Below are 15915 nucleotides of genomic sequence, written 5' to 3'. Positions count from 1 at the left end.
ATAGCTTTATTATTTGGATGTTTTTGTGATCTATAAATGTTAATGGTAATTTTGGTTTAAAAACAACTACTCCCAAACTAACTCGAATGCCACATGGCCACGTGATCGACATGATCGCATGATGGCTAAACTCTCCCTAACCTGCACCAAGTCTCCTCAACCACAGGGGGTTCTTGACGTGCAGTCCCATACTGTGCACCGCTTAACTTCCTTTCCTGTCAACTAGGTCTTACAAGCTTGGACTGTGAGAGCAGTCGTGACGTCAGAGCTAGAGAAGCGCATGCGGGGATTGTGTGGGGATATAGACCAATAGCTGTTACTTTCATTAGAATCAACATCACGTGCCTTTCGCTATAGCTGTGTCAATGAGCAATTATTGCCGCCCTTAAGCAAACTATCAATAATCCAGTAATTCAACATAGTGGAAAAAAAGCGACCTCCAATATCAATAAAAACTTATCTGTATTCCGGATTTGATAATATACATGTACCTCTAACAACTGAACATTATAGACGTCAGCAAACTTTCAGATGATACCAAAAATTAACAGCTTAGTTTACTCTGTTCTGTAATACCCTTCCATTTGAAGTCAACCTCAACCCCAGGGCTTGGGCGGTGACAATGGACGGTTCTTCATAATTATGGTGGTGTTGTCCAAAGACGTATGGTCGTGTCAGCGGGCCGGTTCATACTAACAGTTAGGAAAGAGCACAAAGTCCAGAAATAATTCAACCAAAAGCAACCAAGCTTTGGTTTCCGGGGAAAAAAGATACATGTATCAAAAGAAAATTGTAGTTTTTAATTCTCAAGCGAACGGTGAGATTGACCGGGCTAGGTGCCCATGACACTCGACAAATCATGTTGACGGACGGCAGTAACTTATACAGAAGAAAACATTCAGTATCAAACTTTTTGCAGCATATTATACGTAACTTTACAAAATAAAGGACCTCCGCCCGCAAAGCTACAGACTGCAGAGATGTGGCCCCCAGCCAGTGTGTTCTCCAGTATGTATGTTTGTAGCTGTTTCGGAACAGCGTTTGTTGTCGTTAAAGTCCCCCCCCCCTATTTTTTAAGGCTATTTCTTCAGCCAATCGACTTTTGTACCATAATAAATCCGAACTCCAAATTTGGCACAAATTTGTTACAACATCATCAAAGGATTGTTCAAGGAGAGATTTAACATAATGTTTAGCATGATGACGTCATCATTTTTCTTATTCTTTCTTTTTTAAACATTTAATTTTTTCCAATAGACTTTGTACTCAAATTCGAGGCACCATTTTCGTCATTAGGCTATCTTAGATCTTCATCAAAGGAACTACCCTTAGGCTAAGAAGATGCTAAAATAATGACATTATGATGACGGCATCACATACTTTATTTTTGAATTTTGAATATTCAATTTTTCTCCACAGGTTTTGTTCACTTTTTTTACTACACAATATTATCAATCTTAATGAGAGTAGTCCTGAACTTCGGCTGAGGATTACTATGAGAACGAAAGAGAAATCGTATTGTTTTTGTCTTCGTTCGATTACTAACATACCCAAGAGTCTAATTATCAAATAATGTTTCGTAATTTCCATCAACCCATGGAGCTGTCAAAATAAATTCGTCACGGTGACGTCATCAGGGGTCATGTGATACGAGATTTAAGTCGTATACAATGGCTACGGAGAGGGACTTCTTTTTTCACTTTTTTGATCTTATCAGTGGTTCGCATGGGAATTAATTTCAGACAAAGCAGAGGACACTTCCTTTACAGAAATGATAGAGCTGGAAAATAAAAACTCAGAAAAAGCTCTGTGTTTGTCCACAAACACATCTCGTTGTTTGTTTGTTTTTTTGTTTGGTTTCAATGGCGCTTTCTGCTACTCAGGCTATTTGAGCCAATTACTGTACGTTTATTTATACCTTTAATAATCAGCATCACTTTATGGAGTTAGGAAGAAAGTCTGGTTTTAGAGGAAGGAGGAATTCGGAGTACCCGGAGAAAAACTACGAGAGCTAGTATGGACTGTAAACCAAATGCACGATAAAAATCACGACAAATTTCCTGCGAATTTTGCCCTCGTTGAAACGGACACGGCAATATATATTGTGTTTCTTCCACATAAACGGATAGGTCTGATATATAACACTCAAGTAAAAACTGTTTGGTGAGACGTAAGCGCGGTTTTCAACCTTGTAAAAAACACAACACAATTTCTCAAACTGTCATGGCGGACATATCGAAATAAACTAGTTGACGATATCTAGCACTGGGTGAATAGTCTTGTGAATAAAGCAAATAACTGGTGTTCTACTTAACACATTCCCAAATTAAAAAAACAACAAATCAGCAATATCCTCCGGTTACTTAGAAACTTTCATTTTATCAATGTAAACTTTCATTGACTGATAACACTTTTCGTTAATGAAATCGGTATGAATCATGAAGTCTTTGTCAGCTTTACATTTCAGTATTCATAGTTTGGCTTTTCCAATGACAATTCTTTGCATGGCCTCGTCGTCCAAGGGTGTGTAAGTCTTTTTCTCCTCATCCATGAAGAAGAGAGGGTCTGATATGACATTGGGGTCAAATCCCTCACGGGCGAGGTCATTCTTCTTGTGTTTGAATGTACCTGTGATGTCCATCTCTCCCCTGATTCGCAGAAACTTTGGACATGCGTAGAGCGGCAATGACCCGACCACGTGATCGTAGAAGGCCTTAGGGTCAAGCTGATGTGTCTTTCTGAAAACGACTGCAGCCATTCCTGCTCTGCCGTCGTGACCTTTATTTTCCATGAGGGATTAAGGGAAAATTAACACCTAAGGCTAGATTAAAATATCCAATAAATACTTAATGTTATTTTCAAATAGTATTTAAAAAGCGCTGCAAACTATATTTCAGCTTGAGTGTCCTGAAAATTACTATATATAATAAATGTATCAATGTTTATAAATGTTTAAAAAATATCCTACACAAGGAAACATGATGGCTGTTGATGGCTAAAAAAGATAAATGCGTAGTAAGGATGTCGACAAATTCAACATCTTCTTGTCGATCATACCTGGAACCCGTACGCCGTAGACGTTGGCCTCTTGTACACCTGGGTACTGGTTTAAATTATGAGCCACTTCTGTTGTTGCAACATTCTCACCTTTCCATCTGATCGGAAATAAGAAAAAGCATCCCTCTGTTGTTAATTTATTACAAAGCACTGAGATAAATCCTTTCTCTAATTGGTTGGTTGGTAATCATGTGCCACTGAATTATTGGTCAAAACGCGCGGAATGGCCCCACTTCCCCCCAAAGAAGTTCTATTCCACGTGCCGATCACGATTTCATATGCATTGAATATTTGAAAATCACCTGAACGTGTCTCCAAGTCGGTCTTTGAAATATAGGTAACCATCTTTGTCATGTACCATCAGATCGCCAGTGTTGATGAACGAGTCGCCATCTTTCCTCACATTTCGGACCAGTTTCTTTTCAGTGAATGAACTGTCGCCAAGGTATCCGTCGAAGCGCATTGAAATATCATCGAGACGGACCAACATTAGACCACCTTCCTCTGGCAAAATGTCGGTTAAAAGGATCACAGCTTAGGTTAAAAACAATCACCTCCGAGATCAAAGCAAAATGGTATTGCAGGAACAATATAACGCATTACTTATGTGTCTGCCTGACCTCAACGATCAGACAGGAGAGCCAGAATCCGGCCCGACCCCCCCCCCCCAAAAGACTCCTGGATTTTCGCCAGTGCTGAAATAATACTCGCTGTGTATACATGGAGGTTTATAGGCGTAATGGTGTTCGAAATGAGAAAACAAAGCAAACACCCTTCCAAGATCCATGTGTACGTCAGACCACAGAGGAAGGACACAGAAGGAGTTTGAACTGCCCGGGTGTAACATCTAGCCAAATATCGCTTTTTGGCATGCCTGGTAAGTCTATAGCCAGAGCGCAGCGAACGCTTGCTACGCACCATCTGTTTCACAACCACGAAACCCCTTTGTACCCTATGATTGCCGCTGCATTTGTGATGGTGATCCGCATCCTTAAAACTTCGTATTCTGAGGTATAGGAAATTGAATATTCATGTATTTGTTGGTGCTTGGTATGATCAAATTTAATGCTTGCGCAGTTGCTTGCATTACGATGTGTGCCTTAAATCTATATGTGCAGTCATTGCCATTGACGAACTCATTCTTCTGGAGTTATTTTGAGAAAAAAAATCCCATTTGTTTACACGATTTTGTGTTTTTTTTTAACCATTTTTATTATGGCATTAGTACAAAAGCGTATTTTTAAATTATGAGATTTCACGATCACCCCCTGTGATGAAATAGTGATAAGTTTATTTACGATGGCAAAAGTAGGTCTAATAGGAATTTTTTTCTCTCTTGTTCGTGGTCACATCGATAATTTGTATTTAATTGCCAGCAAAAAGCTAGTATAGCTAGGATATTACTGGCCCTGCTTGTCCGGCTAAGATGCAGGCAGTAATCAGGCATTTGTGGAATGTTTTCTCTTATTCGTCTGACACGGCAGCGACCACCATTGAACACTTTGAAGTGCCTGAGTTGCAACTCCTTTTGTCCTTCCTCTGTGGCCAGACCTTACTCACACCGGGGTATTTGAGTCAACGGCTTTTTCAAATACAAGCACATTTAGCCAGCGACTCAAATAAAGTCACGGGAAGCGACTAAATGAAGTCAATGCCAACGATTATTCCTGACATTGAGACTCAAAGCAATAAGAGTTCTGAAGCTGCAGCAACATTACAGTATGATTGAACATCAAAATCAAGCCTGAAAAAGGAGACCTAGAGGGGGACGTATAGATATCAAGTGAGCGATATTGAAGCAGGACCTGAAGGGGCAGCATAATACCTGGAGGACTGAGAATACATTTGCCGTCTGGACCACGAAGTGGTTGAGCTGTCTCCGTGTCACACTCTACGATTACGATGTAGTCTGTCAACGCCTGCAAATCAAGCAATGAGTGTTCTCCCATAAAACATCATTTTGTATACAATCCGTTCTCGTATAGCACGTGGGTTTAAAAAAAGAGGGAAATTATTATTCACGAGGGTCCGGTCCGCGCACGGTCAAAATCGTTAATTTTCACACGTCGAATGGGAGTGAAACATATGTGATAAATCAATCAAGGTAGCCCTGCCCACTGCGCATATATGTGCGTATGCTCTGATTCTATAGTACACCCTACGTCGCAACAATGCGCGTCTTATGTGCGAGCGCATAAAGTCGCCTTTCTATATGTACGTTCTTTGGGTGCGTCGCGTACACGATGTGTTCTTGCGTATCGACTTAACAGACACAAAAATTGATTCCATTTACATAACACACGTGTACGTTGCATTCTCCGAGCGATTTTGACAGATATGCAACGACTGGCGCAAGGCTGACGCACATATGTCGCCTTTTTATTTTGCATGTCAGACATAAATCACATGCAACGTGATTGGGTGATATGGCTCACTTCACGACAGAGCGGAATTAATAATTGAGACAGTTTGGTATTCCAACAGCGCATGCCCAAAATCAAGCACGTAGTTCAATGTCATTCGGAAGCGTGCTAAATCTGCCCAATCAACGCGGCCCTATATGCAGACTGTCTCGATTCCGCTTATGTTTTGACTTTTATTGTCTTGGACAAAGACTCGTGACATACCAAAATTAAGACAAAACCCACCCTGAAAATACCATGGTATCTTCCAGCGCTTCCCACTTTGCCGTCCATGTTGACGATGAAGTATGGTAATTCGGTGGCACCGTAGAATTCAGCGACGTGACCGATGTTGAATCGCTTTTGAAATTCTACCCATATATCGGGCCGGAGACCGTTGCCGATAGCGTAGCGGATTTTGTGAGAGTACTTGCCGTCATCCGGCCGCTATTCATATGGGGAAAAGGGCAGAAAGTTTTACATGAGAAAGTATAATTTGGAAATGGAAAGCGGGAATCACCAGTGCGTCACAATGCCCCAAAATGCCGAGGCAAATGTTTTAACTGTGAATTGGATATTCGGCAATGACATGCCAGAATTCCACTGCTTCGGGTTTGGGACTGCTGGCAGTCAATCAGGTCAACAAAGCAAGGTTTGGATAGCAATCGTATTAATTTGGCTTTGCGCAGGCAGATATCAATTTTTAATAAATTTTACATTTATTCGCAATGTGTTCGCAGTGGATGAGATACAAAAGCTTTGATAGATTATAAAGTGGTAGTTCAGTAAAGAGAAGGGAAAAAAACCTGATTCAATTTTGTTCAGCTGAAATAAAACAAAATAAACTAGAACCTAATTACAGTTTCTTCAGACTATCCTGTAACCAGGTCAAATCAAAACTGGTCAGCCATGACTAAATTCAAGAGACTGGAAGAACGACAAGTATGTAACCTTCAACTTTCCGCTGATAACACCGAGGGCATTTTTACCTGTGGCTGTGCTAGGAGGTAACGACAAGTCTCCCCGATGTACTGAATCACGGTGGCGCGGTATCTGCGGACGTCATCCCAAAATCTCCGAACGGAGAAATTAGCCAGAGCTACGGTACAGCCTGAAAGACAAAAAAATAAGGAAATTAGTAAGGGAAACCTGCAGTGAGGGGTAACCCATGGATCATGTACTGTGGAAATCTACATATGAAATACCCTAGCTCTAGAATTACTGTTATTGGAAGACCGCAGAACACATTATGACCGTCATAAGACAGTGATATATCCAGGTCTTGGGGGAGCCAACATTACTTTTTTTTTGTTAAAATGACTTTCTAAACATTTTGCAAAGCAATCTTCCCCCACCCGAAAGTGGTTGCCTTGTCTCCTAAAATCCTGGCTCTTTCACTTGCTAAAAATAGCAACACATACCTGAGGGCTTTCGTGCCCCGCCACTTGCGCTGCATACGCCACTACTTAGGAGGAACCGGTGCATCCAAGGCGTATTGGCAAAGCAAGTGAAGTCATGGAATGAGTGATCCGTGGTTTGAAGTTAACAGATACAAGTTAACGATGTCTAGAGAATTCTACCTTTTTCGAAACTGGAGAGCGTTATTAGTGGCGAGTTGGACGGGACGCCTGACGATGTACGTAATGAGGACTGAGCTCAAATGTGTTGGGTGTGATTACATGGTTATTGTAACGAGCTCGAGCTGTAACGGTGGGCCGGGAAATTATGACAAGGACGCTGCATTATTCATACAAATGACACTGTAATGATTGATTTGTTTTTTATCACGAATCTTACAAAATTAATGACACCTTTTATGATGATTGATTCTGACGCTTACCAACTCGTATGACATTAACGAGACCCACGTTTAAGGCAGCGCTGTGGTAAAGAGGCAGTGACGTGTACATGACGTCATCCTTAGCCAGCCCAAACGAATAGTGTATGAAGGAAGTCCGGACTTGGCGGTAATGCGGTATCTTCGCTGGCTTGGGGAGACCTACAAGAGTGATACAGAATCAGACTTCAGTTTTGGGTATCAGACATGCAGTAGATCATTAATTTGTGAGCTCAACATTTGTCTGCGTGTTCGCCTGCAGGCAAGGCAATCGTTGAATCCTCTGAGGGTCCTACAGCGAAGACCATCGAACGATGGCAGAAAAGCGTCTGGTTTGAAGTAAATTGGTAATGTGACCTCGCTCAGTTGGTCATGAATATCTGAAATGTGGTTCCTGAATATGCTGCCATCTCCTATACACAGTGTAAGCGCTAAGCTTCCTGTAAACACATCCGTATTCGGTGCGCCCCGTGTCCATGAGCAAAAGTTAGAGACAGAGTGTTAAAGGAAATTGTACAGGAGTGAACGAAATATTCCGGACATGGGTACGCAGTGGACCAAAAAGACATGCCTAAATTAGGGAAAGACACCTTTAACCGTAAAAGACGTCCGATCACCCCCTAAGAGTCCCGGGGGCATTAAGGCTTTACAGACGCTCATTTTGAGTACCATGGGCGGAAATTTATTGTCATGTGGAGGGCTGATTTCTGAAGACTCAGCACGCCCTCCATCCCAGGTGAGCTCGTGAGTTGGTGCTGCCGACTTCACGTGCCCATATAGCGTGTGGGGGTGTATGTAAGTTTGTTTTTGCATTCAACTGGGGACCCTGAACAATAGAGGACAATAAGGTCCCCAATTGACAGAGGGTCCCCGATTGACAACTGTGTACAAAGCATATGGGTGGTCTTCTAAAAAACAAACAAAAGTACAAACAAAAGAGGAACAATAGGGGGTCCCCAGTTGCAGGCAAATACACACTTGGGTGTGTGTATGGGGGAGGTTGTATGGGTAATACCCCGCCTGAGTGGGTAGGGAGATATATCCCACATCCTCCTTGGGATATCGGCTCATTATGAGTACAATCTGTGACGTTTGGATTTAAGCACGTCAGTAAAAAAACATACATTTTGGCTGTAACCTGTCTCAGGAAAATGAGCGTTTCGGGGTATACACCCAAATTTCACAAAATTAGTGTGAAAATAGCAACAAGACATTGCTGGAGAAATACCTTGTTTGACGGAAGGGAAAGTGCATAGCAACCACAATGGGTAAAATTGTTAAGAAAAACTCACCGGTCGTTCCTGAAGTGAAGATGTACAGTGCGTCATCAAAGTTAGACATGCCCTCGCGTTCGCTCCGCGGTATGGGATCACTGCGCTCGTTCCACGTCTGAACATGAACCATCCCCTCAGAAATGGGCTGTTTCTCCCGGTCTCCAATGATCCATACTCGGATGCCAAGCATCTGCAGTTCATGCAGGATAGCCTCTATGGAGTCCATCAAACGTTGATCTGTATCAGGAAAGAAGTTGGGAAAGGTTCTCATTGTGACACAACCTGATCTAAGGCCTAATTGTTACTTAAAGTTACAACTTCATTATCCCCACAATCCTTTATCACCTGTTCCCGGCACAAATATACGCCACTCCCTAAAACTGCCTAAATGTCCACTAGTTCCTTAATTAACCGTTCCTTGATTGCAGTAAAGAATATATATATATTTTCAAGACCCCCTCCCCCAAAAGTCGGTCTGGAGTCGTGACTGGTTAGGGTGGGGTGGATGAAACCATTAAACACGCTCAGCCCTGTCTTCGACCTGTGATAACTTTGTGCTAAATTGTATTATAAGAAAGAGTATAAATACCATCCCATATAGCCACGAATTAGCTCCTCGGATCAGAATATGTGGACAATATTTTAGTTTCCAGGTGAATGCGGCCCTTTGTTTATGGAACTGATTTATATATTTGCAAGCTAATTTCAGTTTCTTTAAGTGAGGATATAGGCTAAGTCCTGACAGGATTACGGAGATTCACATACCTGCACCACAGATAATCGCTTTCACATTACAAGCTTTGATACAATGGAGGAGTGCATCACCTGTCAGGTGATAGTTCAGAAGAGCAATCCGCAGGCCGAGCTTGTTGAAGGCCAACCAGGAGATAATGAAACTGGGCTCGTTCATTATGAATATCCCTACAGTGTCCAAGCACATCACGGTCTTAGTTCCCTTCACAAACCGAGCCAGTTTGTTAGCCTCTTTGTCCACTTCTCCGTAAGTGTGCAGCTCGTCTTGGTGCAAGATGAACACCTTCTCTGGTGTCTGCTTGGCGTGTTCCTCGAAGAAATCGACGAGTTTGACGTTCTTCTGCTGGAACGTGGCCAGTAACTTTTGGAGACGCCTTCTTTGCCAAATGCTGGCCAGGTCTTGGAAAACCGTGGGACCGTACTTGAGGCGAAGGAAAGCCACAGTTGCCAGCGGCAGCCCCGTAAGGGTTGCCACTGCCGTCATCCCAGCCACTTTACTGCCAACAGGGAGAGGCATGCCTTTTTAGCAGTTGGAAACTCAAAGACTCTAGCCGAAAAAATGTCCGAATCAGATCGAGATCTGCAGTACTTATAACGCCTTGGGTTTTTGTTTGGACCTACAACCCAAGGTCCATCGGTATGTTTACACTTGGGATATATATCTGCGTATTGTCACTGCTCTTTACATTTGGCATAATCTGGCCAAGACTGCACATTGGTCCCAGATGCAGCGTGAAACGAAGACCCCATAAACAGCGTCTCCTTGATCATGCGCTAGGTAAGACTATACTTCGGAGATGTCAAGTGACCACATTTCAACGACAGTCCAACTTATTTGCACGACACAGTGTACATGTATGTACAGCTATACGGTCAATTCCAAGTCCGAAAATAACAGCACACGTCGAAAACTGCAACGCAAAGCAGAACTTTATCGCTTTATTGCCTACTCGTTATTTTTTGGGGGAGGAACTTTTATCATCAGACTTTAGTGGGGCATAACGGAACCAGGGCGTCCACTTTTAGCATGCTGTTATCTCGAACACGTTGAACAAACAATCATTTCGATAACTCCGATCGAAGTCCCAAATAAAACTGGTAGCGTCGGTGCCGGATGACTGATGGGGACGGTACGCATCCACGATAGAGCCAGTGGAGCCGTGTGCCGGGCCCCTACCTGTCAGCCCGGGAGGCTAGCTTTTTTCCGTAGCGGGCTGTGTCAAAAAACATGAGGCCTACTGCTGAACTGAACTCCAATGACCTAGCATATACCGCCTGCGCACAGTGTGCGTTCACTGTGACCGCGATCCCATCACGCCATGCTGATTTTCTGCTGCACTCAGGCGCAATTTTGATGAACGCAAACAGTCCGAAGCCAGCATTATTTACGTCAGAAAATTTAAACTATCCTAAACACTGAAAACTCGGTTGTGCATTTCTTCTCCGTATAATTAAACTTAAGTAGTGTTTTATTCGGTTGCAGTACAAAATAACGTGCGTGCATGTGCCGTGTTTCTTGGCTTGGTTTTGCGAAGAAAGATCATGGAGGTAGTGGCCACGTCGACAGCAAACACGCCCCGATCACGCCGATGCAGGATCCGCAGGTCTGGCTGCAGTGAAAATCTAGTCGGTGTTTAGTGCTGCAGTAAACTGCATTTCATTTACTTGATAACTGTGAATAAACTAAAGCAAAGGACACGTATAAACATACTTTATCCCGCTTCAAAATCATTTGCATTCATTGAAGCGCTTCCTGTTGTATTTGGTTCTGCGTCTTACCGTTCATTTAAATAAGCTGTTGTCAAGGATCGGGTTAAAAATACATGTATGCTGTCTTCTTCAAATCTGGATCCAATATGCACAATTGTTAGAAATCTTTCTTCTGATGCTGTGACTGTCGAAATTGGATTTCTTTTTCTACACAGGAATAGAACTTGATCATACCATGAATTAAACCAAACTACAGTGCATACAAACTATTCAGAAACTGATGAGGACACTAAGTCTCTAGGATAATTGAAGTGAATTAAACAGAGATGGAAATTGACCTTGGACTTGTTTTTAGATAAAAAAAAATAATATGTTTACCAACATTAATAAAGGCTAGTCGACTTCAAAGGACAATACACGTTTTGCAACAATCCAAAATGTAACCAACAAAGTTATTGTTTGAACTTAATTCTATTATATTCTCAGCATATGAAGCATTCACGGAATAAAATTTCACTTAATCAAACTGCGGTCATAATGCACACACGTACAATGTGCACAGGTAGCATATACAGTGAAACACTGATATTAACTAGGTCGTTGGGACTTTACAAATTACCTCGTTATAATAGTTACCTGGTATTGTCAGTGCTGGAAAGAAAAGACTTGGGAGCTAAAATTTTCCTTGCTATAAATGTGACCTTGTATCATAGGCCGTGTCCGTAACGGGCTTTCAAATCTACGGCTAGGTCTATTGCCTACGCGTTTCCACGCATTTCTAATGGAGCGAAGACCTAGACCTACCTCTAGACAAGAGATTTGGATGCAGCCATAGCTCCACATGCTGGTAATAACAGTGCTCTTCTTCGACCGTACATATATGCTGAGTCATTACAGTTCAGTTGAGCAACAGGCCTCATGAATAATAATGGCAATAAACTAGTTGAAGATATTTCGCACTATATGTAGGGGTGTGTTTTGTGTTTTGTTTTTTGCATAGAACATATGCTGTATTTTAACACGTTGCATATCAGAAGAAAAGGTATCAGCAATATCATTCGATTTTCAGAGCTTTTAATAAATGTCATCGAAGTAAATTTTAATATCCCAATTCAAGCAGTTTTCGCTATATCTTTCTGAATCATGCAGTCTCTGTACATGTATTTTATTTCAGTGTTCATAGCTTAGCATTTCCAGTGACAATCTTCCGCTTGGCTTCGTTGTCCAAGGGTGTGTAAGTCTTCTTCTCCACATCCATAAAGAAGAGGGGGGTCTGATATGACACTAGGGTCAAATCCCTCTTGGACAAGGTCAGTTTTTTGTGCTTGAATGTCCCTGTGATATTCATCTCTTCCATGATTGAAAGAAACTTAGGACATGTGTAAAGCGGCAGTGACCTGACCACGTGATCGTAGAAAGCGTTTGGGTCGAGTTGATGCCCTCCTTTGAAGAAGACTGCCGCCATTCCTGCCCTACTGTCGCAACCTAATTCGAAGTGAAAAGGATTATGGCTACACAGACGTTGAAATGGGTGCTACCGACATCAAAATATACCCATGCTCTCCGCGTCACTCTAAAACTCGAACTCCACGGCCAACCCAGTCAAAGTCTTTGACTGTCTCTTATACTGTTTTGTTCGTATTCATACGCAAAGAGTTACTTACCAAGTAAATTATAGTACAAGTAATGTGAGCTTCAATTAACAAGTCACCAAAATATCACATAATACGAGGGGTAATTATTGTACATGACAATATTTTTGACATATTCAGTTAGTTATCTAAAATAAACATTTGGACTTATTTTCCTGGTGGAAGTCTACCTAGTACAACCAGTCCTTGTGCGCGAGAAGCACAAGGGTCACCAAGTAACAATTACTTGACATACAAACATGCAAATAACCCAGATACAATATCAGCTACACAATTATGCATATTCATGTTTAGAATTCAAACAGGGAGGTCGCCCTTGTTAAGGCACGGTCTCCTACATCATTTTAATGTTCATAATTTGGCCTTCCCCACGAGAATTTTTTGAAAGGTTTCCTTGTCCAAGGGCGCGTAAGTTTTCTTTTCCTCATCCACGAAGAAGAGCGGGTCCGATATGACATTGGGGTCAAATCCCTCACGGGCAAGGTTAGTCTTCTTGTGCTTGAATGTCCCCGTGATGTCCATCTTTTTGATGATTCGAAGAAACTTTGGACATGCGAAGAGCGGCAGTGACCTGACCACGTGATCGAAGAAGGCCTTCGGGTCAAGCTGATGCCCCTCTTTGAAGACTACTGCCGCCATACCTGCCCTCCCGTCGCAACCTAATTTGAAGTGAAAAGGCTGAATTCAAGGAACAAATTCTCCATGGAGAAAAGACTTGAAAAAATTATGACCAATTTCCATATGAAGTAAGAAAATTCTTTTGTTTTGTGTGGTAATTCCTCTTTTATTCTTTCTCTCTACTTTGGTAAAAAGAGAATATTTAAATGTAAATCATGCTTGCAACAAAAGTCACTTTTACCTGGCACCTTGACGCCGTACACATTGCTTTCTTGTATGCCTGAGTATTGGTTCAAGACATGAGCTACTTCTCTTGTTGCAACATTTTCGCTTTTCCATCTGGAAGGACAGAATTTTGTTGTTAATATTCATGTTGTATCACCTCAAACTGGTAAAACGTGTATCATAAAGAACCCACCTGAATGTGTCTCCAAGTCGGTCCTTGAAGTACAGATAACCATCTTTGTCCTGTACCATCAGATCTCCAGTGTTGAAGAACAAATCGCCATTTTTCTTGACATCTCGGACAAGTTTCTTCAACGTGCTCGCCTCCGAAACGTAGCCATGGAAGTGGGAGACATCGAGCAGCCGAAAAAGCATGAGCCCCATCTCGCCTATACGGGGAGCAAAAAGAGGGCTGCCTCTTTGGACATGGTATAACAATTAAGAAAACAATTAAACAGATCATTTAACAGTTTTGTGAGTGTCAAATGCCTGGACACGGACTGGTAATTATAAGCAATGTAATATCGAAGAATGTATAATTGGTTTTGAGATATAAAAAGTTTGTTGGATGTTACACACTGGGGAAGAATCTTACCTGGAGGTGTCAGGATGCATTTACCGTTTGGACTACGAAGCGGTTGAGCTGTCTCTATGTCACACTGAACAAGGACTATGGCGTTCTGGAGTACCTATGGGGGTAGTTGAATGAAAAGGAGACATCAAAGTCGCTCGTCTTTGAACTTCACTTATCTCTAACATTTCCTTATTGCCCTCCATTCCTCGTACGGGATTCTTCAATACACTGATATAGGCGACTCAAGTTAATAATTCGACATTAAATGGTTGAAAGAGGTTGAGAATATTTTACACCCTCGCGCTGTGACAAAAACTGCAAAGTTTACGCGGACAAGGTTGGAAGGAGAATTGACGGGATTAATCTGTTGTTCATCCAGACATATTATAGTTGATTTGCAGCAAGTTCACAGGATTTTTCTTGTACCATAGGTCAGACAAATTATCTTGCCGGGATGGCAAATGTTCTGCCATAGACATTAGATGTAAAGAGCATTTCAACTTTTTCTTTTCATTTTTTAAAGTGTAAACAGGTTTTGGTAGAGGGAGACCAAATGAATGGTTAGGCCTTGAAATTTCCGACGTTGTAAATGCAATATTCTCACCTTATAAACGAGAGGATACCTTCCAACGCTTCCCAATTTACCTTCCAGATTTGTCGTAGTGTGTGTCCCATCGGTGGCCCCGTAGAATTCAACAATGCGGCCAATGTTGAATCGCTTTTGAAATTCTTCCCAGATATCAGACGATAAGCCCAGGCCGACTGCATAGCGGACCTTATGATCATATTTCCCGTCATCTACTCGCTGTTTAAGGTGATAAAAAGCGGAAATTCCGTTGGGACGGACATTCCAGCCATTAGAACTTTACAGGGTAAACTTGTCGATAGTTAGAACCTGTAATAAATGTGTAATAATAATGCTGAGGCCTACCTGTTGCTGCGCCATCAGGTAACGGCACGTCTCCCCGATGTAAAGGATCACTGTCGCTCGGTACCTGCGAACCTCATCCCAGAACCGTTGGGCCGAGAAGTCACTGATGACTACAGTACCCCCTTTGATGAAGAAGGATGGAATGGTTTAGCTAGAGGTGTCACCTAATCTACCACATCTCCGAGAGTGCCAATTTATGGACAAGTTAGATCAGCGACAGACTTTCAACCAACAGTCCATCTTGACTGGTAAACCATATGCATGAAATATACACCGGGAACCAGGCCCAATCGACAAGTGGTTCACAAACTGTCGCTGATCGAACTTTTCCTTTGACGCCCTCAATCTGCCACGTCTCCGAGAGTGCCATGTGCCGTCTTAATAAAAACTTGACACCCCAAGCACCAAATCCCCGAAGTACCCACCGACTCTAATGACATTCTGCAAGCCCACGGTGAAACCCATGCTGTGGTAGAGAGGCAGGCAGACGTACACTACATCATCTTTAGTCAATCCAAGCGCGGCTTGAAAAAAGGAACCACTCAGTTGACGCGTGTGGGGCACCCTTGCCGCTTTGGGAAAACCTATATTGGAAACAATCGGTCTCGTAAGTGGTAATAAGCCAGGTATCGATTTGAAGCTACAAACACCAGTGACATAGGTTATATTTGTATATTAGAAGATAATTAGGCACAGTACCAATTTATATCTTTTCTATGCGCCGGCTTTCCTGTCTTGTGTATCAAGCCAACTATTATTTAATCTTTGCATTTTCGGAAGTTTATTTTATGAGGACGTGTCTTACTCTGACTTTATTCTGTTATTGTTGGCACATTTTTTTTATCTAGATTTCGGCAGGGTTTGTTTTCTGGGGTGTGGCTT

At 42.2% G+C, this 15915-nt stretch overlaps 2 protein-coding genes across 2 annotated transcripts; both read right to left on the bottom strand.

Moving 5' to 3' along the window:
- Positions 1–438: 438 nt before the first annotated feature.
- Positions 439–10220, bottom strand: LOC110990218 (long-chain fatty acid transport protein 2-like). Its single transcript, XM_022255098.2, has 9 exons — positions 9336–10220; positions 8589–8807; positions 7300–7458; positions 6449–6570; positions 5706–5906; positions 4883–4976; positions 3360–3561; positions 3058–3155; positions 439–2778 (listed from the first exon to the last, which is right to left on the bottom strand). The coding sequence occupies exons 1-9, from the start codon at positions 9838–9840 to the stop codon at positions 2471–2473; spliced, it is 1908 nt and encodes a 635-aa protein (XP_022110790.2). The 5' UTR covers positions 9841–10220; the 3' UTR covers positions 439–2470.
- Positions 10221–11031: 811 nt separating this feature from the next.
- On the bottom strand, positions 11032–15796 carry LOC147799002 (long-chain fatty acid transport protein 6-like). Its single transcript, XM_087137313.1, has 7 exons — positions 15459–15796; positions 15034–15155; positions 14707–14907; positions 14124–14217; positions 13722–13917; positions 13545–13642; positions 11032–13344 (listed from the first exon to the last, which is right to left on the bottom strand). Exons 1-7 carry the CDS (start codon positions 15496–15498, stop codon positions 13037–13039), a joined length of 1059 nt encoding a protein of 352 aa, XP_086993439.1. The 5' UTR covers positions 15499–15796; the 3' UTR covers positions 11032–13036.
- Between the last annotated feature and the right edge of the window lie 119 nt (positions 15797–15915).

Source organism: Acanthaster planci, linkage group LG05 (genome assembly GCF_054643075.1).
Source record: "Acanthaster planci isolate LZ-2023a linkage group LG05, COTS_SCS, whole genome shotgun sequence".
NCBI lineage: Eukaryota > Metazoa > Echinodermata > Asteroidea > Valvatida > Acanthasteridae > Acanthaster > Acanthaster planci.
Note: the sequence above shows the minus strand (reverse complement) of the source record. Positions and strands in the feature narration are given on the sequence as shown.

Bases quoted from the DNA above. Each gene is read 5' to 3' on its own strand.
- LOC110990218 (XM_022255098.2), bottom strand. From the start codon at position 9,840: ATGCCTCTCCCTGTTGGCAGTAAAGTGGCTGGGATGACGGCAGTGGCA. The intron at 5,907-6,448 runs GTAAAAATGCCC...CCATATGAATAG, and splicing joins ACCTCCTAGCACAGCCACAG to CGGCCGGATGACGGCAAGTA. The intron at 3,156-3,359 runs GTGATTTTCAAA...ATTTCCGATCAG, and splicing joins CGACTTGGAGACACGTTCAG to ATGGAAAGGTGAGAATGTTG.
- LOC147799002 (XM_087137313.1), bottom strand. From the start codon at position 15,498: ATGGGTTTCACCGTGGGCTTGCAGAATGTCATTAGAGTCG. The intron at 15,156-15,458 runs GTGGGTACTTCG...TCTTCATCAAAG, and splicing joins GCAGAATGTCATTAGAGTCG to GGGGTACTGTAGTCATCAGT. The intron at 14,218-14,706 runs GTGAGAATATTG...CTACCCCCATAG, and splicing joins GGTATCCTCTCGTTTATAAG to GTACTCCAGAACGCCATAGT.